Below are 24,651 nucleotides of genomic sequence, written 5' to 3' on the forward strand. Positions count from 1 at the left end.
CCGCCCGCTCCGAACGGCTCCGCCCGGCCCGGGCGGCGGGGAGGGCCGGGGACGGCGCTCCGTGTGAGAGAGTGTGTGCTTGTGGGAGTGTGTGCGCCCCCACCTCCTGCCCGACGGCCCCGGCGCGCAGAAACGCATCTCGGCTCCAAGCCACGAGAGCCTCTCCACAACGGGACTGGGCAGTTCCACAAACACGCCACTGTAGGTACGGATGTACAGCACGAAGCACGTTCTTTGCCAGGTGTCAAGAGACATCGACTCGAAAGGACCAAAGTCCTCTCCAAATTGCACTACGTGTCCTCTGCGCTCCGTCTTGTTAAAGGAAAGGCAGCTAAACGTGTGTTTGCACACGTAAATGGGGGTAGAACAGGCTTTCAAAATAACTACAAAATCTCAAACGGGGGGGTTTCAACATATGATAATCTTTCCTCTGGTTCAGGATTTCATCAGCATTTTAGCAACTCCTTCTTGTACAGGAGAACAGCACAAGGTTGCCTTCTCTTCTGAAGGGCTGCAAGTAACCCCTCACTTTTGCTTTTCGGTTTTCCTGTCCTCTAAGTGTGTGCTTTCTTCTCTCCTACTTTCCCCATACACCTTCTGGTAGTTTCACTTTCCTTCCCCCTGTATCCATGCACATTTTACTGCTAAGTAATGCTTTCAGTCTTTGTGGCATGGTAGCAAATAAATTACGGAGGTTCGTACAATCACCAAATTTATACTTTAGATACATTTTAGATTAGAATGAACAAACATTTTCTCTTTTTCAAGCACTTTTATTAGGAAAAAATATGAAAAATGTCGTGTAACAAATAACATCTCTAAAGTTGGTCATACTTTTTCAAGTTTAAATTGAAATCTGAAGGTTGGGGTTTCTCACCCCACAAAGCGAACACTTTGTCCAAGTAATGATTCTTTTGGGGTCTTTTGTTTGTTTTGTTAATAATCAGAATGTCCATGCTCAGAAGTTTTTGAAAGTATCTGCATGAAAACTTATGACTGAATTTCATATCCCAAAGGATCAAGATCCTGGTCCAGAAGTATCAGAGAAGATTCCCTCAGCTTCTGTAGCAGCTTTCGGAGTTCTTCTTTTGAAAACACCTGATAATAAATAATAAAAAAAACCCAAACCATAAAGTTGTATTTATTTGCAATGAATAGCACTGATACAAAAAAAGTGGTGGTTAATTAAGTTGCTATTTGATTACTGATTGCCATTTAAGATAGTGTGATCATCAGGCATTTCAGAAGGACATTAAAACACGGGAGGTTAGAAGCAGCATCCAAAACCTGAACGTAGGCTCAAGATAGCTCTGTCTCATTTTGGGGTTGCTTTTCAGGCTTTTGGAGGCAAAGATGATCATGGCTAAACCAAACACTCTAAAGCAAAACCTGCTTATGTAGTGTTTGAAATGTAATGGAAATAAAGAACTCAATTACAATTCTACAGCTAAACTTAGAATCACAGAATCATTTAGGCTGGTAAAGACCATTAAGATCATGAAGTTAAAATTCAATAGCCCCCATCCAAAAACTATTAACTGCACTACTCACATCTGATTGTCAGAACACTGGTCATTATCCTCAATATTTCAAAGTTAACTCTTTGATTCCTTAAGTCATAACACAAGGAAACCTTTTACTACTGCAGTGAATGGGAAGCGATCAAGAAACTTATGATGTTAAGGAACATATGGTGTCTTCCTCTCTATATAGAAGCTTTTTCCACACCAACCCACAGAGCTTTCAGTGTAAGGCAGGCTGTTGCAGCCCTGCCTAGCTCACCGTGTAGAGCTTGTGGCGCTCCGAGGCGACCATGTCAGCGAGGCGCAGGCACTCCTGGTGCTGCCCCGTGCTGTGCAGCACCGTGTGCAGCAGAAAGCACATCATTGGCAGGCACAGCTTCCGCAGCAGGATCATCTGGTGTGCTCGCTCAGGGTCCTCCTCGGCATCCTATAGAGCAAAAGAACACGTTAGCATCGTGGAAATCTACCTTGAACAGGCAACGCAGCATAACCACGCCATTAGTTACTGTGAGAGGCAGAAAACTGGCCTAAGCAGCCTGGAGTGGACTGTCAGATGTGATCTGCATGGTAACTAAGGGAGCAGGCTAGAAATGCTCACAGCAAGGCCAGAGCCAACTGAACAGGAACACATGAAACTAAATGTTACAAAGGTACAACTACATGTGGTCTGTGCTTTGTGGTCTGCGTCATGACATAAAAATTCATTTACCTCTCTGACGTCAACCATCCATCCTCCATCAACAAACAGCAACACATTGTACATTTTCTCCTTAACATCAGCTGTAAGAGCATCCAAGAGACCTTTCCAAATGCCATAATCCATCTGGCAAAGAAACAAAAAATAAACTACTGCAGAACAGGATAATTTCCAAGGCTATTTTAAAACAGACTGCAACAGGCAGCGCAGCCCCAATTCAAATTAGAATCTTCAGTCAGTGGCTAAAACTTAAAAGCCTGATGCTAACAGCTATTTCCATCCTTGCTTAATGCCCTGTCCAGAGAGTCAGACAGATTGTTTAGAAACAAAGCCACTAGAGGAAGATAATTTTAAACAACCTCTTCTGCCATGCTTATAAAACAAATGTTTATGTTAACTGAATAGGGTATATTTTTACTGACCAGACCTGCAAAAAGAACTTCAGTCAAAACAAAACTGCAGCATCTTTTAGAAAACAAAAGGTGATAATACTTAATAGAATTAATAGCAAAATCAAGTGCTCATATTTATTAATAACACTGACAATGAACGCATGGTAATATTTACTATTACAATATTTTATGTAAAGCTGAGTCATTAAAAAAACAGAATTTATTGTGCAGTTACATTATTCTGTTGTCTCATACTCTCTCAACATAAAAATAATTTATAATAGAGTGCTTAAATAATATGAAATAGCAGTCTTCTACTTTCTTTCATTGAACTAGACTGCCTCTAAAGTAAGAGCATAAAAGTTTACAGCAAATAAGGTGAACTTCCACCTACCTCATACTTCTTTTCTTTATGTTCATGGGCCACTTTTTCAGTGAAACTTGCTTGTGGTAACAAAGATGGCTTCTGTGGAGCTGAGTTCATGTGTTTAAACCATTCATTAAAGGTTTCATGGGCTTCCTGGATTGCATTGGAAACAGTGTTTGGTATTTTTGACTCATCTAATAACCAGAATGTCATTGCATGCACAAGTTTAATGAATCAAAGAATCAGAAGTTAAATCAAATAGACAAAGCTGAAGTTTCACTACCAAGGCAAAGCCACCAGTATTTCTAAACAATAACTTGGAATATTGCATATTTGAAACTCACCAAATATGCACGAATACATAAGTGTTCCCGGATAGCATTGTCATCTTCAGCTGGAAGTGGAGTATCCATGCCCTGTTCTTCCCACTGGTTATATATTTCTGCTATAGAGTCTTGGGGAATCTTCACAAACACATCTTTTGCAGCTTCATGTTTCTTGGATGCTATGAGAATGCGAACTGGGTATCAGAACTTTGCAATTTCCATACCTTCTTAAGCTGGCAAACCCATGCTTTTTAATAGACTAGATCCAAAGTTATATCAAATGTACTGCCAAGAGCCAATGAGAACAAAACCAACATTTAAAAATAAGTCTACAATATTTGTGAAGCTTAGTACCCAAGAACTTCCTCATGATTGCATTGCTTTGCTTAAGTGCTTCTGCCCTCTGTGCAGGATCGAATACGAGCCAGTCAATTACGTCTATTTTCAGCTGATCCGCCTGTAAAAACCAACAGAGATTCATCACCATTTCAAGCACACAGCTGATGCAACACATATTAGATCTGGTCAGCGACATACACAAGTCTGGAAAGCATTACAAGATCGTAACAAAGATCGCTTTATTCAAAGTTTAGAAAACCTCTGCCATCTGGAATAATTAAAAAAATTAATTTATAAGTGTTCCCAAGATATTCAAAGCATAATCTCTAAACATTTTTTAGGGATTATGATGCATTTTCCTCAAATTTTAATACAAATACACTGTATCAACATGTTTTATGGAGCTCTTGCTATAGTCCTCAGGGCCGCCATCAGCCTGCAACCACAGTTTTCCAACTCTTATTGGAAACTCTTTCCAACCTTTTTGTCTCAGGGTGCTTAAACTTTGTACTGAATAGCAAAAACATTACCACAAATTTGCAAACGATCAGTTGCTTTTTAGACAGTACTTTGAATAGAGACTATTAACATTACCTTGCTGTCCCTAAAGCACTGAGTTGGGGCCAACCAATGCTCAACAGCAGTGACAAGGAAACTGTCAGCAAAAGCAGTGTCTGCTGTAGCTAGAAATGCCACTTCAGCATCTTAAAAGGTACATCTGAGATCCAAAGTACCAATCCTCATAAACTGCAGAGGCTACAGCAATAGCCCACTCCAAGCTACAACACAGGGTGCTGCTGTCCTTTCAAGGGCCCTATCTTCACTTAAAGTTTGTATACAGGTAAGCACACACCCAAAGAGCAAGGAGAAGAGTTACAGATTTGTGCAATATCCTCTCTTGGTCACATGGAAAGTGCATCTCCCTCATAGGGTTTTTCAAGGCAATTTTCACCATTGTTGAAAGAAAAAGATGGCTCGTGCATGGTCAGAGACTGTGTAGCTGGTGGCAAACTGGCCTATCTGCTGTGCAGAGCACTCACCTCTGTTGTGCCTGTGTCTAGCATGTGGTCGTGGTGGCTGAACTCCCCAGCATCCTTCTTGCGGATGTTTTCAACAACCGTTTTTGTTATGGTTGCAACGTCCAGACCTGGGTTAAAAGAGAGCTGTGTAAGAACTACCATGAATTCAAACTTAACACATGTTGAATTTCAGACTCCAGTTGTTGATCTTATTCCTTACTACTGGTAATTCTTATCAGTTTGTTCAAACACACATTGTCAGAATAAATTATAACCTTTTCTGCTACATCATTTATTGCAGGTATTTTACAAGAATAAGATTTGATATAACAGAGAATATCAAATACAAGAATAAGATAACTAAGAAGTTTTTCAATCTATGCTGAAGACAGCATATAGAAATATCTGCTAAGATCACTGATTCCTACAATTCTGACAGCAAGACTATGATTTGACAGGAATGTACCAGGAAAAGCTCAGAATAGTTCTTTTACAGATGCTTAAGCAGGATGTGCTATTTTTGAAACCTTAGCTGAGTTTAAAAGAAAATGACTGAAAAATGACTTAAGTTACGACACGAAATCTGCAGGAAACCTGCTTCTCTGTGTATTCTCAGTAGCAAAGAGGCATTGTCAACAATGGACAGTGTGCTGCTTCATTGTAATCCCCTTCTAGTTACATGTACAGGCCTGGAAGTAAGTTTACAATTAATGCAAGCAACATACCATGGCTAAGAAAAAGCACTATAAATTGGACAGAAAATTTAAGATACTCATAACCTTCCAAAATGCACAAAAAGGTATATATTTTTATAATTAGTTCTCTGAAATAATATGATCATATTGATCTTCAGAACATATATTTGAGACAGGCAGTTGACATTTAGTTCCTGGTGTGTTTGGACATAACCCAGAAACAGTGATATTTAGTTTAAACAATTCCAGGTTAATGAAAACACACCTATACACCTACTTGAAGGAGTGATCAGCAAATTAATTTTATTTATCTGAAAAAAAAAATAGGGGAAGGAAAGAGTGTCGTATTCATAGCTAGGTTTTAGAGCAAAAACTAATGAAAGACAAAATAACCCAAGATATAAAATGATAACTGGACCATCAGGGTCTCTTACCTGCTTCTTTTGCTAATTCAAGGCAGTGGTGGCGTTGATCACTCTCAGTGACATCTTCAAGAAATAAAGCGTACTGAGCCACAGCGAGCTCTGGGGGCAGGTGGCTGACATAAAATGCTATTAAATCTGTGTGCTTCTCAGACACCAACCGCTGCACAGTATGAACCAAACGAAACAAATAGGTAAGAAGCAAATATACAGAAGATATCCACTAATATATAAATATATTTAATAGATATGTATACTATATTCCTTAGTGTAAACACCTAAGTGCTTACACTTAAGTAAAAACATGTACTGGGTACACCCAAAAACGTGCAACGAATTTCTGATTAATTTATTGTGATACAGGAAGATTCCACTCAGCTTCTAAACAAGGATCAATAAAATTGTCTCTTATTTAAGAACTGCTGACAGAGAATTTGTGTATTAGGCAAGCTTCCATGTATCTCTTGAGAAAAGAGCATTAGCTGCATCATTGCTCTTACCATCCTGTAACCTTTAGTCTGCCTTTCTTCCTCTACATCTAAATCACATCAGAGAAAACAAACAATATTTCTGAAAGCTTACCTGAATGTAGGTCTTTAGGACTTCAACAGAAACTTCCTCCTTATTGCAAACAAATATAAATTCAATTTAAAATCAGATAATGTGGAAAATAAAATAAAAGCTGCTTGACAGGCTATCACTATTAAAACAGCCCCAAGGTTATTTGCCTATTCCAGCTTCAAACAGGCTCAACTAGAAGAACTGTTTCTCTTGGAGCATGATTAAAAAAGCATGTCTTCTTATTCAAAGGTTTAGTGTTCCAAGGATTTTCTTTTTCAGCAACTTAGTCTTTGGAATGTTACTTTTTACAGGATTTTTAAGTCTTTCTATTTTACTGTATTTTTTTAATTAATAAACAAAATGTCAGGGACAGAGATGACTACTGCAGTGTATTACATGCCCTGTTTTATTATAGAAAATGATAATGTAACAGGGTATAAATATCACCTGACTCATCTGGAATAGCCTATACTAAACAAGCACTACAGTCTGAGCACCTGAAACTGCTTTAGACAAAACTCAAGTGTTTGTTGCTGTCAGGAATTATCATTTTAATTTTATATGTGTAAATTGAAGACCTTCATCTACGCATGTATCTATATGAGCTCTATACAATCAATATACAATAAACATCATAGAAGCTTGCACTTCTGCCTCTTCCCCATGAAGTCTACTGAGGGTTGATTGAGTAATCACACAATACATTCATCTACTCTAAAACTGTAAAGGCAGAATCAATTGTTACAAATTCCCACAATGGAATTCATGTAGGAAATTACACGGTTTTTGTCCCCTCTGTCAAATATATGCTAATGGCTAATTCTACTGCACTTCAGCTTAAACACCCACTCTATAAAATTTTGAGTCTGGCTAAAAAATTAGTATGTATACATATAAACACACACATTCCTCTTATTTAGGTACTTGTTAATTGACTTCAAAACAAATTTCCACAAGGAATTCAAGCAATGTTTGGAAGTATGAATAGACAGTAACTGAGAGCTGTATTTAAATAATCTAATGAAAACACGCATTTGTGTTTTCTCCAAAACAGGTTACATCCAGAAACTTACTTGATACAATAACAGCTTCTAAATGTTAATACAGTAGAAAAGGAGAGCCCCAAATTACTGGTGATATTGTCAGAAATGAGTAATTACAGCTATGTGACCCCTCTGTGTATTTAGCATAAATAGGCCAAATAGGTAGTAGGCTATACTTACTCTACACTTGGAGATACTAAGAAAGTTTCAGCTGGCACTAATTACCTCAAGCAGAAGCATTTATGAGCCTACAGCAGCAACAGGTACCGTTCCAGCAACTGTCTATAAGAACAGGTTATATTCAAGCTATCTTGGCTGCTATGAATAAGCCTAACACTGAAGTTTGACCCAGGACCTTCTCAACAAAGGGCTTCTGAGTAAAATCCACCATCCTCAAAACCCAATTTTTAAGCTCACCTGGAAGGGAGGAGGATGCTCTTTTCTCCTTTATGCCCCAAGATCAACAAATACACTATTTAAGCATGCAGCTCCTCCTCAGCCTGGCAGTAACTTACCATCATTCTATGTTGTCCATGTACTTGCACAAAAGAATTTCTACTTCCAAGACTGGCTACTGCAAATTGCTGTAACAGTAAATCAAGTACAAGTGAACTGACCTTAGTCTGCATACCCAAAGTGCGGAAAAACAGAATAAGATGTGTCATGAAACGAAGAAGGTGTCCTGGGAGCACACTTCTGTCCTTGGAAAGCCACCTGCTGACTTCATCCATCAAACCTATAACCACCAAGGAAATGTCTGTATTAGCCATACCAAGAAGAAAAAAACACCCAAGAAATATTTCCAAGTTATGCATTTATTCAACAAATGCCATTTAGTCTCAGAAGTCCAATAAAACAGAACAGCAACGATTTCAGAAAGATGCAGCTGTTTGGCTTGAAAATGTACTGTATGTATTCCATCATGTCTCAGGAGAGGTTATAGCTACAGTCTGGCATGTATCCTGACACTTTTACATTATTTCATTACTTCTTTCAAAACTACCTTGTAGGTCAAACTGTCCCTACAGGTCTTGATTAGAGCATAGCTTTAATGCAGAGCTTGCCTACTGTGCACTCCTAAAAATCTATTCACACAGAAGTTTCTGGAAAGGTTCCTCAAAATAATGTAGTCAGTTGACAATAAAAGAAAAATCACTTAAGAGAAATGCTTACCATCCACATCTCCAAGTATAATGAATTTCTGAATCACATGATAGTGCTCTTGATTCTCCTCTATAACCCTCTGGAGACAAAAAAAGGGAAATTCAAACTTTGAATAAATATTCTAGCATAATGTATGAAGAAAACAAACTTATAAATGAAGCAAAGGCTCCTCAGGGGAAAAAAGCTATCCTATTTCAAAGGGTATTGTTCATAAAGAGCAAGAGAAAAGGCACTTGCTGTCTCTGTATCAAATTACAAGAACATTGACAAACTAAAAGAAAGAACTGGAATATAGATCTGTGCAGTTAATACTTTCATGGAAGACATCCAACACCAAAGGCTTTTTGCTCTGAAGAGGAGATAAGATTTACAAAAATCACAGAAGAAGCAACAATGTGTATAAATCCTTAAAGAAAAGGCCTGTGAAATTTACTTCAGGAAGAAATTCCACCCTCTCCCCAGAGGAATCAACGAATTAATGCATGAAATGCAATCCAAATCTAAATTTGCCTTATGGTGAGGATTGCACTATGTTGCAGAGGCAAATACAGCTGGGTGCATCTGTTGCTGACTGCATGTCTTTGTCTTAGCAATATGATAAAAGCTATGTGCCCATTCCATCAAATAAAAGTAAACGTAGTTTCAATTTAATCATTGCAAAATTAATCTGTAAGTTATACATCCCCATCTTACATGAACTGAGCATTTTGGGTGCTAAAAGTAACAAAGAATCACAGTCTAAGCAAATATGCTTTTAAATTTTAAAAGGACTGTTCTGAAATATGCACACAAGTCCCCCATGAAGAAAATGGAATGTAATTGATTTTGAACATTTTACTGAAGCGTTGAATAGTTGATTTGTCTGTTTGCTTTGTGTGTCTGACAACATTTGACAGCCATTTATTTCTCTAGCACACCCAGCTACTTTGGCAGATACAGGGCAGGGCAACACAAAACCTGTATCACTTTCACTGTCAGGAGGTAGTAGCATGAAGAAAAATCTATTTGAATTTGGAAATCACACATTTTGGGGATAGAAAATATGAAATAAATTAGTCATTGTGCATATTTGAGCATTTTACTAAAGAGTGCAGTAAAAAGTAGAACCCAGTGAATAATTAAAAATGGTAAGCAGTGAGGAGAAACATGACAATTATTACGTACCCTTTTGTCTGTTGCCTGAAGTTCTTCAAAAACTTTTTCTGAAGTCCAGCTTCAAAGCAAGAGAGAAAAGACAAAAAAAATTACCTTGAATATTCCACAGATTGATTACAGGATGCTTTGTTGAATGTAGCAGCAGCATAATTTTACTTGAAACTTACTTTGTTTCTAAATAATCTCTAGGGAGCTCTTCCATCTCCTCTGCAGTTACTACGGAGGTTCGTATTTCCTGCTCGACTAGAGTGTCCACCATGACCCTGAAATATGCCCAAACAGTATCTTCCCAGGTATCACAAACTGGAAGGAGCTACATATGAAAAAAACAGAGTAAAAATTATCAAGAGATGGAGAAACACAAGAACCCAAACAGAGCAACTACAATTTATGATCAGATTTTCAGGCACCAAAGCAGTAAAGCAACCATGTCAAACAGCAGCCCTTCCTTGACTGAAAAGTCTATCATCTATTTAATTAAGACATGTCAGTACTACAAAGACCATGTCTACTAAAGCAGCAATGTTTGCTATTGTTCTGTTTACTAGATCTTTACAAGTACAGAAACCAGTAACTACATTATTTCTGATGATATCATTGTCACATATGAGAAAGGAAATGCACAACTACCAAACACTGTTTAACTAGGGGGCTTGACATACCTGTTTGAGATTTCCACTCAGGGCTGCATAGATTGCTCTTTCATATCTATTAAACTGCTCCTAAAATAAACAGTAAAAACACACAAACTTTAAATTACAAAGCATTTAAGTTTTCTGGCCACTTTACATTTTATTAGAGATTAATCCACTGCAAAATGTTCCATCTAATGGATTCCAAGTAAAGTTGGAAAATCACAGGATACACAAGGAGCCAAAATAAGAATAGCAAGCGACACTCCCTTCACTAGAATCCCCTTGTAACTTAACTGAAAAATTTACATTGACCTGGAAAGAAAGCAATGTTTTTTCTCTTTCCCATTCAATTAAGTCAAGATGAAAGTCAGTGTCAGTGGTTTTACTTTCTACCAGAAAAAAAGGCAGACGTTTCCTGAAAAAGTGGTGCAGATTATGTAGATTTCTCACAATGCATAAATATGATATTTCAGAAATCCTCTTAGAAGCATTAATTGCAAATCCTCTAAGCAGCAAACACAGAGTGGGTGTGTTAACTTAAAATCCCATTTCAGAGCTCAGAAAAGTTCAAATTTATGCATTAATAGAATAAATAGCAGCATTGTCTTACCTCTTCAGCCATGCGCCAACAACTTATTTTCCAAATGCACCTGTATGGATTGCCTTCAACAGGCTCCAGCTCTTTTCCTACATGCAAACAATAATTAAACCCCCCCCCCCAAAAAAAAAAACCACAAAAAAAACAACAAAAAAAACCAAAAAAAAAAAAAAAAAAAAAAAGCAAAACCAAAAAAATCAACCCCCCCAAAAAGAAAGAAACAAACAAACCAAAAAACCCCCACCAAAAAAAAAAAAAAAAAAAAAAAGCAAATCATCAAAAGAATATGGGAAAAGGAAAAAGAGAGAAAATGTTATTAAGAAAAGATAATCCAGTAATGTCTAAAAAATGAAAAAGTCTATTTTCGTTTCATAGCCCAATTTCAATCCCTTTAGAACTCTTCCTAAAGCATTCTGATGTTTTTGACTGGACTGCAAGGTGGCTTTTCTGGCTAGTTTAGTGAATTTGCATCTGTAAGTTACAGTAATTTAAAAACTTGGCTGCTATCTAGCTTTCAAAAAAAATAATACTTTTGGCTGTAACATAGCTACTGTGTCTACTTTTGAAAAAAAGCAAAGTTAAGGGGAAAAAAAAAGAATTTTTATATCTTAATCAAAGCTTCTTTAAAATGTCACTGCTTCAGTGCTGCTATTTTGCATGCATCTGCATGGGCATTTATACCTGTGAATCAACAGCTTAGGCAGGCAGACTCAAAAAAAAGCTAGGACAGTGGTGTGGCATGCAGATGAAAGGCTATCAGGATTTGAAAAGAAGGAAAGTATTAAACAGGCTATCAGGATTTGAAAATAAGGAAAGCATTAAACTTTCCACACCCAGCTATAAACAACACTTAGATTCATTCTTGAATTCCTTGCTACAACCTGAAATATACTGGACACAGAGAGAAGCAAGGTACTGTGTTATAAATGGGGAACCATAGCAAGGAACCAAGGAGAAAGGTACTTTACAATTTCCAAATATTTTAAAAGCATCTCCTTCTCCTGCATTTACATTTGCTGAACTCTAATCCTACTACACCTTTCTGAAGCTGGCTATATAGTCCAATTTGAGTCTGTAAGCCACAAAATGTGTGCTAGGTGGCATAAGCCAGATATTAAGAAAATACAGACCCATGTTATATGGAGGTGGAGAAGATCTGTACAGAACTCTGAGACATCTACTTCCTAGTGATTAAATCTGACTTTAAAAAAGAAAGTGGCTTTAACATGTGCAAATGGATACAGTTAACTCACTTCCAACTAAAATAATTTCATACTAGTTTTTACATGTTCAACAGCCATAGTAAAATATTCCAGATATCAAAAAAGGCTCATCAGGTGAAAATAAAAGAGCTATTTCTATTTGCCACAAACAGATACTATGAGATCTTAGTATTTTTTTATCTGTCTCAAATGCACTTTGGAGCAGATACCTCCATTTATGTTAGGATCATGATACAATTTCCAGCCTTCCAAAGTTGCAGCTCTCCAGGCCTGACCACATCGTTTGCATAAGCGCTGTGCCTGAAAAATAATGCATTTTCTCAGCAACACACTTCAAGGTAGGAAAACCTCCAGCTTATTCTTTAAAAATGAGAATATTATTAAAACAGTTAATTTGTGTAGAGATTCTACTACATGAAAAATAAGCACAGAGGATCTTAAACTCAAAACAACTGAAAGATTTCAAAGTAAATGTCATGGTTTTTCCACTTTCAGTCAGTATTTACACCAATGTAAGAAATGTGCTACAGCCTCATCTTTGTTAGCTAAACAGCTGTTATGCATCATTCTGGTAAGTCTAGTGTAAAGCATAGCACTTTTGCTTAGATGTTAAATTGTTGCCTTCATGCAGTCATCTAATTTCCCAGTTCACTTAGTCTTCCCAATCTCAACTGCAAATCTCTACTCACACTGCCCTGCAGCAGTATGCTCGTGTTCCCATACCATCAGAAAATGAATATATGTGCACCATATGGGAACAGAATATGAGCAAGTACCCACAGCCCTCAGTTAAGGTCTTTGGCACGAATCTCAAATTCCCATTCCTCCCCATTACTCAAATGTCATTATGTATACACACCTGATAATCCATTGATGATTAGAGACACAATTAGGAAGCTCTTTAAAGCATTCTGTGTGTTTGCCTGGCAGTATTTAGTATTGAAACACAACAGTGAAAAAATACGGTCAAACAACCCAAACACCCAAAACTACATTTTTTCTGTAACACCTATTCTATACCCAAAATTACCTAACTAGAAGCAAGTTAGATTAAAATGCTAATTCGGCAGTCAGTATTGACAACAAATTGAAAAGTGAATCACTACAAGCCAAATTTAAACAGACATTTTAGTACACAGCTTATTTGCTTTAACAGTAAGATGCTTATGTTTACTTAATTACAACTTACACTACCTCATCTGTCATTCCTGCTCTGATGAGAGTGAAGAGATACTTCAACAACCTTGCATCGTCTTCTTGGTCCAAATCATCAAGTGGCAGCTTCTGTCGAATAGGAGCATCTGGATCCTGCAAGGAAAAAAGTCATCACTCAATCTACAAAACTGATGTCATCACATCTACACAATAGATGCCATCACATCTACACATGTATGTCTCTTCCATTAATGTCCTGCCCTCTTTTATAATTTGGAGTCACTTTTTCATGTTGGCACAACAATCTGTACAACCCATGTAATATTGAGCACGGTACTTCTGTTTTGACTCTGATTTCTTTTATTCACTGTTCCTATCAGAAAGAGTCAATGCAATTAATTTACTCCACTGCCTTGTTATTTGCCCCAAATTTCTTATCTTCCAGCTCTTCTCACCTTCAAACATCCTTTGCCCTTCTGTCTATCTGCCTACCAGACTTTCTCCTCCTTCAGCTTCTATCTGAGGTTTTTCACAACAGCTGCACTTGCTTCTATGTAATCCAAAGAGATTTTCTAAAGCAAATCAATACCTCAGATCACTCCCCAATGGAGTTAATCTTCTACGGCTGCTTTGCTGTCACTGAGGCAGCTCATCACCTTGTTCTAATGGACAACCCCCCTTTCTTTCCCTGACTTCTCTCCTATTAGCTTTTATATAGAGCTCTCAAAGTACTGCACTAGACCTGGTTTCATTGTACTGGTTACTGCATAAAGACAGCATTCTCTTATCTGCAAGTGCTCCCCAAAGAGTTTTATAAACTTTTCTGGTTAGGAACATGAGTTTGTTTTAGTCTTAACAAAGCCATTACTTCACCAAATAGATCACAAGTACTTTGAGGGTGGGAGTATGGAAGTGATTGCTGAAAACAAACACAAGTCCACAGTGATTCCGAAAAGAATTTTTGAGGTGCTCTGCCTCACAATTACTGTAGCAATTTTTAGATACTACAACTACTTTTAGAAAGCACAGCTATCTAAGAATTGGTGGTAATCTGTGAAGATAGCATATTTCTCTAGCCCATTTAGAAGCCAAGCCTAATTTTTATATAACACTTACCAACTCTGTCACCAGAGGACGAGAACTTCCCATGTATGTGCTTGACTGTCGCTGCTTCAGGGTGTGTAGTGTGTTATCCCTGAAAGCAGTCAAATGTTTTACAGAAAAATGGCTTTTTAGCAAGCATCTTTTAGTAAGACAAATATTGAATGACATATTTTGTTACATAGAGTATCTTTACAGAACAGATACTTGGTTTGGCTGATTTATCAATGGACTCTGCTAGTGTTGTGAAAACATAACATTTCACAAGTACAATATTAAAATTAATGCACACATACTTGATTCCTTTCAAAAGCATCCCTTATTTCAATCATTCACGTATTCAACTATTAACTGACTTCTGGATAAGATTTTCCCATTATAATTACTATAAAGTCAGTATAGGACAGAAATTTAACTCAGGATAAACACATAATTCTGAAAGCCTGTATTCAGCAGCCATTAAAAGCAAGTTTACTCCAGGCATCTAGCATGGAAGGTAGTCTTTGGTCCATTCTGCCATCAGTGATAATAAAGGTGATAAAATGGTTTCTGGTGAAAGGTCAGTCACACAAAATGATAAAAACTTAAGCAAAAACTAAAGCCAGAGTAAGACTAAATTACAATGGTTTGATGGTTTTTCCTTTTATCTTTGCCTCCCCAAAGGCATTAACTGAATTGTGAGATTTACTACAGTGGATGGGTAAGACGACTGAATTTTACATGTAAGAACTCAAAGGAAAAAAGTGAATGAAATGAACACCCTAAAAAGACCACTTCTTTTCAAGAGTGATTCTGTGACTGTAAATTTTATGCTTGATGGGAAAATGCATATAATCAAAGAAAGTCTGAACTCACCAATATACTGTTTTTGCATAAAACTCAATATTATCGGAAAAGTCCCCAATTTCATCCTTAGCAATGCTCTCTAGCCAATCCACCACCAGCTGGAATAAAATTAAATTGCATTTTTAAAACAAACATGTAACAAATAATACTTTTACTACCTTCCTCTCATCTCTGGATCCACTGTTATCTAAGCAGCAACCAAAAGGCTGACAGATCCAGAAGACTATTCCACTTGCATTTTAAGTATGCAATATGAAGGTGGTTGGCACTTCATCTCTGTTTCTCAGTGGATACTGCAGTTTAATACAGTGCTACTTAACAGCTTATCAGTCACCATCAACAGTAACAGATGCTGCAAATGGGAACAGCTCTCAGCCTTTCATCCTCTGCAGAACAGCCTGAAAAATCTTTCTCATCTTCAGCAACTAAGGAGCATCATTTTCATGCATACAATTAATAGACACTTGAGTGAATGTTAAAAAAAAGTATTAGAAACAACCCCCAAAAGTGCACAGAGCATTAGTATTATGAACATTTCATCTATTTTTATTCCCATATTAAAAACTTTCCATCATACCTGACTTTGTCGAACAAGTGAATCTTTCTGAAACAAGTTGTCTACAGTAGTTTTCTCACTAGCAGTTAAAGCCTATTTAAGAAAAAGCTGATTGTTACTTCATGGAAAATAAAATTTCCACAGAACCAGAAATATCAGTTCAAACACAAACTAATTCAGAAATTTGCTACAAGTTCAGTATGCTGTGTTTCCTCTCCCTCTGTTTAAAAAAAATAAATGCCTTATACATTGTTTTATTTGATCATTTACATCCAGTTACACTAAAAACCATAAAAATGAGAATTAGAATATAATTCACAAATATATGACCACAGAATAAATTGATTCCTTGACTGCCTGCATATTATCTTAAATCCCATTTACTACCTTAATTTAAAAGAAAAAATAACTTTTCAACATCATACACATGTTCAACATCAAAAAGTGTGAGAAACAAAAAAATACCAACCCCAGAGCCCTGATCCTACTATTGGATCTCCTGCATTAATTTAGCTTTCATTAGACTTGCAATAAAAAGAGAACAGAAGATGTGTTTTCCTAAAAAACACAGGTAGGAGGGAACTGGGTATTTTGTTGGCACAACAGTGTTTAATACTGACAATTTAGCAGTGGGAATTGTAGAGGAAGCTATTTTATGACTGAGAAGAAAGATCTACAATCATAAATTTTACAAAGGCAGAGTCACTTTACTTATTGTTTTGTTTTCCTAAGCACATTCCGGCAGCAAAGGCTGGAAGCACTGTATTGACACAGACAAGATGACTACAGCTCTAACAGGAATGCTAGAAAATCTGGAATTCTCTTCAGGTAAATCAGAATCAGGACTGCAAAGGCTAGACAGCTTGAGACCACATGTTCTTCTTTTAAGCAAAGCAAAATTATCTCTGACCTATGGGAATGTCACAGCTACTGATGCAGGTTTTAAAAATAAATAAATAGTTATTTCTAGTGAATTTAGGGTTGCCTTGTGCAGAGCTAGGAGTAGGACTCAATGATCCTTGTGCATCCCTTCCAACTCAGGATATTTAAGGCAACAAAAAAAAAGAACAGCTTGCAATAATTTTTACACTAGCAATCTCTCTTTAGAACTGAATATTTATATTTACTTTTCACAATAGATGAAATAATTTAGTAATTGCCTTGATAAAAATCAGTCTCATTTTTCACTTTTGAATTTGGAGTGACTGCCACTTCGAGATTCTAAAAGTAAAATACAAGCATTTAGCCTATATTTTGCTTATTTAGCTTCTTCTATCACTTAAAAAAATGCCAGGAGTCCATGCTTACAGTGATATCAAATGCAGTTTCATCTTCCAGTGCAGACTGTATTCTGTCTCTAGAAATAAAAATGCAAAACAATAAAGATTACAACAAAAGCTGAGAAAATTTAGCAAAATGCCTACGTATAAATGTTTCAAAACCTTTCCAAAAAATGTTCTTAAAAATGCTAAAAGTTGCAAAGGTAATAAGAACACTCCTATTTACAACCTTCATTTTTGTTATAGATAATGAATAGACATATATATATCCAAACCTACTTCTATAAACAGCTTTTAAACTTAATAACAACTTAATAAACAGCTAAGCTTAATTGCTTGACTCCATATTTGTAAACATCTAAAAAATATGTCCAAGAAAGTCATTCCAGTACAAAAATGTAGCAGTGTGCTTTTCAAAGGAATTACCTATAAAGTGAGGACAGCAGTCTCCACGTTACCATCTCCTGCTTGAGAAGCCACAAGACACTGGCAGTTTTGGAAAACTTCTGCTGTCCAGGAGTTGCCCGAGAAACCATTTTCCCTAATATATTCACCTGGGAGAAATAAATTTATACAGAGTTAATATTGCCCATTTTTTTGTATTTTTTTTCTAAGCCATTACAGCAATCTTTTTATTATCCTGAATGTTTCCAACAAATGGGTTTGATTATCATCTCTTCAAATGATGATTTTATTTATAAAACAATATGATGATTCCATTTATTTACATATGAGAGAAATAAGTACATTTTAATCCATCTTATTAATAAAAACATTTATACATCTGCTAATGTTTATTGCCACTTGATGCTTTCAGTGGAACAGCAACCAGATGACAATTTTAGTATTCAGCAAACTACACCATGGGTATTCCTGTGCCAAAGCAGTGTTTGAGGAAAGTGAGATGCTACCCAATGCTAGTGTTCAGCAACTTATAAGCAGGAAGATTTAAATCATATATGTTAAGCACTGTGACTTCACAGCAATGCTGCTTGGGGAAGGGAATGTAAAATAAAGTAAATAAAAAACCAAGTAACTACTTACCTGACTGTTACATATATTTTCATACTCATCCACAAGATCAAAAATGGTAGTTGATGTGTGCTTCAGAAAGGAATGCAGAAAGTCTGAGTACATGCTCATAGTAGCTAGGACAGATATAAGAAGAAACAGTCATATTAGTGAGGCACAACTTGGTAAAAAAGCTCCCACTGGACTATGAAAGCATCATTCTGATGACAAGGCATGTCGTTTCTGCAAATTTAAATTAGTACAATGATGATATAAACTATCTCTGAACAATATGAACATATGATATGATCTACTTCTGAACAAAGTCAGAAGAATTTATCAGCTACGACAGTAAGATCTACAGAAGCTGTGGGCTATGTCAGTTATAAAACTTTTGCTGTAAACATGCCACCTCCAAGAATTTCAACAGCAAAGTCATTTGTGTATCTCCACAAAACTAATCCAGTTTGCTTCCCACATCACTAGAGCACCACATTTGTTCCATCAGAACAGTTTCCATTGACAGCACAAACTCCCAAAACTCCAATAAACTGGAACAGAGTAATTTTCTGAACTTTTAAAAATAGATTGTTTTTGACTAAGAAATACCAGCAAAATAATACAGAAAATTTTTAAAAAGGACACATATATTTACACCCCACAAATCAGAACTGGGATGAATTATTAGTAAAACTTCAGATTGTCTCACCAGCTTCCCCAGGATCATCCTCACGCAACAAGACAGCACTCACAGTGACATCTTCTGTCATATTGGACATGTCTGCATTTACAAACATCCCTCTCTGCTGAGGTGAGAGTGCCATTGTCCAGCTACTTTCATCCAACTGAAAGCACAACAAGAACATAATGAAAATAAATTTTTACCTTCTATATGAATGTTATATAAACACTAATAATGAAATAACTGCCTTTAGATAAGGTGCAACTATGCCTTAAAAAGTTACCAGTGTGTCCTGGTTTACAGCAAATTTAGTCACCCCAGGACACAGTGAGAGCTCTGTATACACACTGACCAACTAGGCCCCAGAAGCTGATAAATTTATGAAGAAACAAATGGCCTGTATCAAATCACAAAAACAGCTAAAAAGGAGAATAACAGAGAAAGAATAACGGAGAAAAACACCTTAACTTCTTTTGAGTTAATTTAAAAATAAATGGAGATAAGATACTTCAGAGCTCCCTACTGATAACTTTTCCAATCAGTGTTTTTCCAAAGACATTGCAATAGGAGATAATCAATGTCATCTAGAAAGTCATCAGAAAAGTTTGTTCTTTGAAGTTTAAACTTCAACACTCTAGTGAATCCTAACACTGGAGAATGCTAAAATAAGAAAAATCCCGAAGTTTTAACTTGCTAACATAAAACAATTATCTTTGAAGAATTTGTAAACAAGCACAGTCAGGATTTTTGTAGTCACAAACCAATGAGGACTAGCTTAACACACATGGTGTATTTGGAAAGTCCTTGTGAACCTCTATTATTCCTCACTGCATCATCTCAAAGAACAACACAGCAATAATTAACACCAACAGTAAACAGCAACAGCAGTACTAGCAAGCTTGTATCACTTAGAGTTTGTCTTTGGAGCAAACAACACAGAAACACTGAACTTGGAGTATCTTATGTTTCACAGGGACAAAAGAGAAAAAGATGCTCTAACCATCTTACCATTGACAGATTGCCAAAAAGTCCTGAAGTTGGCAGAATGAGAGGAGATTTCCCTCCTGTTCCCAGGATGGCAGACATATCTGATGGCTTCATGGAGCTGCGAGGAAATGTAGTACCTGAAAGAGAAAGAGGCTTTTCTGAAAAGAAAAAGTATTTAAAGCTACTCTGCTTGACACAGAAATTCCAAAAGAATTTTTTATCAGGGACTGAAGTACTTATAAAGTGCAGAAGCCTGAAAGTAAACTGTATATATGCACCAAATAGGCAATGTACCTTCAGTTACTAGAGCTCATTGTAAACACACACGAGCATAAAGAGCAGTACATCTCCACTCATTCTTTCTTGGAAATTGATCTCCAAATCCTTAAAGCAAAAGGCAGCCCAAAGGTGTGTCAACTAGAAAAGACTGCTCAGGACTTTGTCCAGCTTTATAGATCTCCAAGGACAGAGACTCCATAGATTATCTGGGCAACCAGTTCTAGCATTCAACTACCATTAGAGTAAAAAAAGGGGTCTTTTTTAATGTTTAAACAGAATTCCTTGTATATGCTGTTGTGCCTATTGCCTCTTGACTTTTCAGGACACCAAGAAAAAATTGTCTCTTTTTTTACTCCTTCCCATCAAACATTTATATAAATTTACAAGATCCCCCAACTTCTTTCCCAGGATAAACAATCCCAGCTCTTCACCCACCTATGTCCTAGCTCTCAGTCTCTCCTCATATGTCAGATACCTAACCCACTAACCAACTTTGTGGGTCTTCACTGGATTACAGCACATCCATGTCATTCTTATGGATTGCTATTAATTATTAGGTACAAGCACATAAAACCTTTAACTAAATAGTAAGCAAACAAGCAAGCAGTCTTACCTGGCTGGTGAAGTAATGAATTAGGAGTTCGGGGCAGAAACTGGCTTTTGGGTGTCATGTTTCCAATAGTGTCATCCAGCGATGTAAGAACTGATTAATAAACTAGTTAAGAAACACTCTCCTCAACACACTTTTGGATTTATTCTAAATGAATGTGACTACTTGGAAAGTAAAAATATTTGGTTGTAACTCAAATGTTATGAAAATTACACATCTTGTCTTTCAGAGTAAAACAGGAAGTTTCATAAAATGCTTCATCAGAACCTTAAAAGCTGGAGGGTTAAAAGGGACACCACAAAATGAAGTTCACAATATGAACACAACAGGTCTGGGACTCCTCACAGCGGCCCAGGTCAAAGAGAATCCGTCTGCCCCATGAGGAGCTGCTTCATGCTACATCAACCACAACAAGAAAATCTGAGGCTGAATGCAATTTCAGATTGTTCCCTCTCTCAGTTCCAGGTGCTCTGTTGCTCTACTTTTCTTCTTCCCATCAGTAACCAGGTTCAGTGCTCTAGGTATGATTTACTAAGAAGTAATTGTATAAAAGTTTAAGTAGCTTGTGCTATTAGCATTCAGAAACATCTTGATTCTTAGGCACAATATAATCAGGGAAAATATCTCACTAGCTTTATTTTAGATGCAAAACCCAAAAGAACAAGCAAATGTACTGGATTCCTTTGCTATCACAACCATGAAAATACCACTACCTTAGCTGTCAAACTACATGGTGGGGAGGGTAAAAAAGCAGGGGAAGGAAATTTCTATGGAAATTTAAATCTATGTATGTGCACTACTCTTGCTATGACAGTGGATGGAAAACTAAGATCATCATAATACTCTGATACTACAATACCTGCAAATAAGCGTAAAACCATAAAGTTAAGATATAATGAAGGAAATTTATTGTTCTTTTCCAAAAGCTCAGAAATGTAGTCAGCTACAGCTCACATAGCGCTCTGGGTGGACAACCACCTGAGGTCATACACCCAGGAAAATCAAAGCAGTATTAAAAATATACACACCTGGTGAGCACAGCAGTTAAAGACAAAAATTCTTTAGGAAAAGGATACTAGAAACTCTCTTCTGAGAGCCTTGCTTCCGTCCAGGTCTGACCATGTCAGGATCGTGGGGTGATGACATGTCTTCGAAACCATTTCTACAAAACAGCAACGCAAATAGAGAACAAGCAAGTGAATTCAGGCAGGACATCCAAGATCTTACTGGCATGCCACAGTAACTCCACAACCAAGAAACTGAAAGCGTTAAGTCATCTCCAATCTTACTACTTATGTACAGCTTCCTCTGCAGAAATCTAGCACTGCTAATTAGCTCAGGGAAAACCCAGCTTTGTTCCTACTACACCATAACTAACATTTTACTGTTAAAAAGAACGAAAGAACAGAAGGCTAGTAAAAGATGCAACAGCAGGAAATTCCAATTTTGAACTGAAAAATTAAGTCGAAAGAACGGCATGATTTCAAGACACAATTTTTTCCTGCGGATAACGCGTTCAGCACGGACCGGGACAGCTCACTCGTCCTGCCCAAGGGAAACACCCACGCTGTTACCGGAGCACAGGAGCCGCTCCCGGTGGAGCACGCCCACGCCTCAGCAGGCCTGGCAAAGCCCGGCCCCGCGACCCCCGGGCAGCTCACGGTTCTCGGTTAATCCAAAGATATCCTCAAGAAGCAACAGCCAGACTTAAAGCTCCCGGCTGACAAAACCCCTCCGGTACGCTCAGGAGCCGCCGCGGGCCCGCTGCGTTTCGCAGCCCGCACTGTGCGCGCCCGCTCCCCGCCGCCGGGGCGCGTCTCACGGCCGGCGCGGCCCCGGGCCGGGGCTGCCGCCGCCGCCGCCGACCCTCACCTGTCCATGGCAGCTGCCCCGGCACGGCTCGGCCCGGGCTCAGCCTTCCCGCCGCCGCCAACGCCGGCCCTCGGCCCGGAAGGACACGGGCGCCTTCCGCCCGCACTGCCCATGCGCCCCGCCCGCCCCGCGCCCGGCAGGCCCGGGGGAACGAGCGGGAACGGCGGGGGCGGCCGCAGGGTGCTGTCCGCTGTCAATCCGCGTTGAGGGTCACAGCTTAAAAAAAACCCCGTAGTGTAAAAGTGTCAGGTGCTATTGCGGTTATCTCGGCGCACAGAAAAGGGCTAATGAGGCGCGCGAAGTGTTTCCTACATTCGGCTGGAGCAGCCGCCGTCCCGGCCTGTGCAGTGACGACTTTTTCACCCAGCTGCAAACGCGCGTCTGTTTCTTTCTCGTTTCTCCCAGTGTAACTCGGTCTACTGGCACCAACGTTAAAGGGTAAAGCAAGCACCACACAGGATCGCTCAACCCTTCAAGGCTGGACAAACTTGACAGAATTAGGAAATTACTTCTCCCTTTCCTTCCCTAGTTGAATTCAGCCTACTTTTTACCCACAGAATAACATTGTTACTGCCTTCTAAGCACAAACAACTGTGCAACTGACCGTGGTTCGTTTAGTTGCACTCTAGGACAAGGAAAAGTCTCCAAACGGAATCTTTTCATGTAGACAGGAAAGTTCTGAAAAACACTTGCAAGTACTTGGGTATTTTTAGGGCTACAGCTACTATGGGGTACTTCAAGCAAATCAGACAGAAGGATACGCCTGACAAGAGCTGCAAAAGGCAGCAGAAGTGCAAGACATGGGCTGAAGTCCTCCAGCTTGATTGAGATACTGATAAAATACCATGATGCCCAAGCGCAGGGTTTCACTGAAGCTGCTAGAGAGCCCAACTTCAGAAGGCTTCACAAGAAGAAAACTGATGAACACTGGGTATGCAGAAACACAAGCAAGCAGACCTATGGAGAGTAGATTAATCACTCAGGAAATGTACTTTTGGATTAAAAACACCCCAAAAAACCAACCACCAAAACCAAACAAAAAAGGGTTGCTCTTCTATCTTGAAGACTATCAAGAAAGCACAAGCAAAGGCAACAACCTTCAGGAGGATAGAAAACTAAAAGTGTTTAAGGAATTATTACATCCTAGTTCAGTACTATATACTTAATAGACTACCTCTCAACATAGCCTACTGAAACAGTGTACTGTTGTCGTCTCTAGTGCAGTGGGAAATTCAGAGTAATGCACAAATCAGTATCTGGTTCAATCGTTTGCTAATAGCTCACACCCTCAGGCTAGCCCTGCCTCAGGGCAGAGAGTAAACAAGTGAGAAATGTAATGAAGACAGAGCAGATGCTTCCTTTGTGTGCTGTCTCAAGTTTATTCAAAGCGATGACAGATGAGAACAAAGCAAAGGAAATAAGTCTGAAAAGAAATTAAGAGGGGAGGATGCATACTTCAAGAAAAACAAAACAAAACAAAACAAAACAAAACAACAAAAAAAAACCCCAACCCAACAAACCTGTAAAAGTATATGAACGATTGGGGCCTTTAAGAGAATTTGTCTTAGAATGTACAGCCTCTCCTAAGTGCAGACTGGGGAAACACCTTAGAGGCTCCAGGGGGAACTGGATAAAAACCTGGAGGTGTGTTTCAGTACTTTTTGACTGGCATCCCATTTAATATTTAGCTACCAAGACAGAAATAGGGGGGGAAAAATGAAGAAAAAAACCCCTGAAAATCTCATGAAAGCATCTTATGCTTCCAAGAAGCAGAAGAGAATGCATTTTTTCAGTCAGTGATATAAAGGACTCTAAATTCAAATTTATCATTAAAATTCTTACATCTGTCCTGAAGTTTCACATATTTGGATCAGATAGAGTGATCTCAACTCCAGCTGTTAACATAACATCAAGGGAAGTAGCAATGCTCCTTACTTACAGGCAGGACAATCAAAGATGACCCTGGAGCCAGCACAAGTGGCACTGAAACCTGGCGGATTTATTGCCAATACCTAAGGTTCCTCTGCTTCCTAGTGCCTTTCTGCAAAGTTAACAGAGCCTACAGGATATAGCAGGTTAATTTTGATCTAGTATATCCTAAACTTTAAACAAG

At 38.1% G+C, this 24,651-nt stretch overlaps 1 protein-coding gene across 1 annotated transcript; it reads right to left on the reverse strand.

Moving 5' to 3' along the window:
- Window positions 1–757: 757 nt before the first annotated feature.
- On the reverse strand, window positions 758–22,651 carry NUP107 (nucleoporin 107). The gene is made up of 28 exons (XM_041411236.1): window positions 22,539–22,651; window positions 21,743–21,828; window positions 20,670–20,759; window positions 19,799–19,914; window positions 18,818–18,953; window positions 18,142–18,245; window positions 17,524–17,651; window positions 17,126–17,174; window positions 15,839–15,910; window positions 15,271–15,359; window positions 14,431–14,509; window positions 13,354–13,467; window positions 12,369–12,459; window positions 10,949–11,025; window positions 10,366–10,425; window positions 9,871–10,016; window positions 9,713–9,761; window positions 8,558–8,627; window positions 8,002–8,120; window positions 6,363–6,401; window positions 5,793–5,943; window positions 4,685–4,791; window positions 3,660–3,762; window positions 3,324–3,484; window positions 3,007–3,132; window positions 2,233–2,346; window positions 1,783–1,950; window positions 758–1,098 (listed from the first exon to the last, which is right to left on the reverse strand). Exons 1-28 carry the CDS (start codon window positions 22,649–22,651, stop codon window positions 991–993), a joined length of 2,865 nt encoding a protein of 954 aa, XP_041267170.1. The 3' UTR covers window positions 758–990.
- Window positions 22,652–24,651: the final 2,000 nt, after the last annotated feature.

Source organism: Onychostruthus taczanowskii, unplaced genomic scaffold (assembly GCF_017590055.1).
Source record: "Onychostruthus taczanowskii isolate IOZ18803 unplaced genomic scaffold, ASM1759005v1 scaffold35, whole genome shotgun sequence".
Taxonomy (NCBI): Eukaryota; Metazoa; Chordata; class Aves; order Passeriformes; family Passeridae; genus Onychostruthus; species Onychostruthus taczanowskii.

Excerpts from the sequence above, each read along its gene's own strand:
- NUP107 (XM_041411236.1), bottom strand. The coding sequence starts at position 22,651 with ATGGGCAGTGCGGGCGGAAGGCGCCCGTGTCCTTCCGGGCCGAGGGCC. Across the intron at positions 8,121-8,557 it reads TATACTTGGAGATGTGGATG|GTTTGATGGATGAAGTCAGC; the intron begins GTAAGCATTTCT and ends TGGTGGTTATAG. Across the intron at positions 3,763-4,684 it reads TAGACACAGGCACAACAGAG|GCGGATCAGCTGAAAATAGA; the intron begins GTGAGTGCTCTG and ends TGGTTTTTACAG.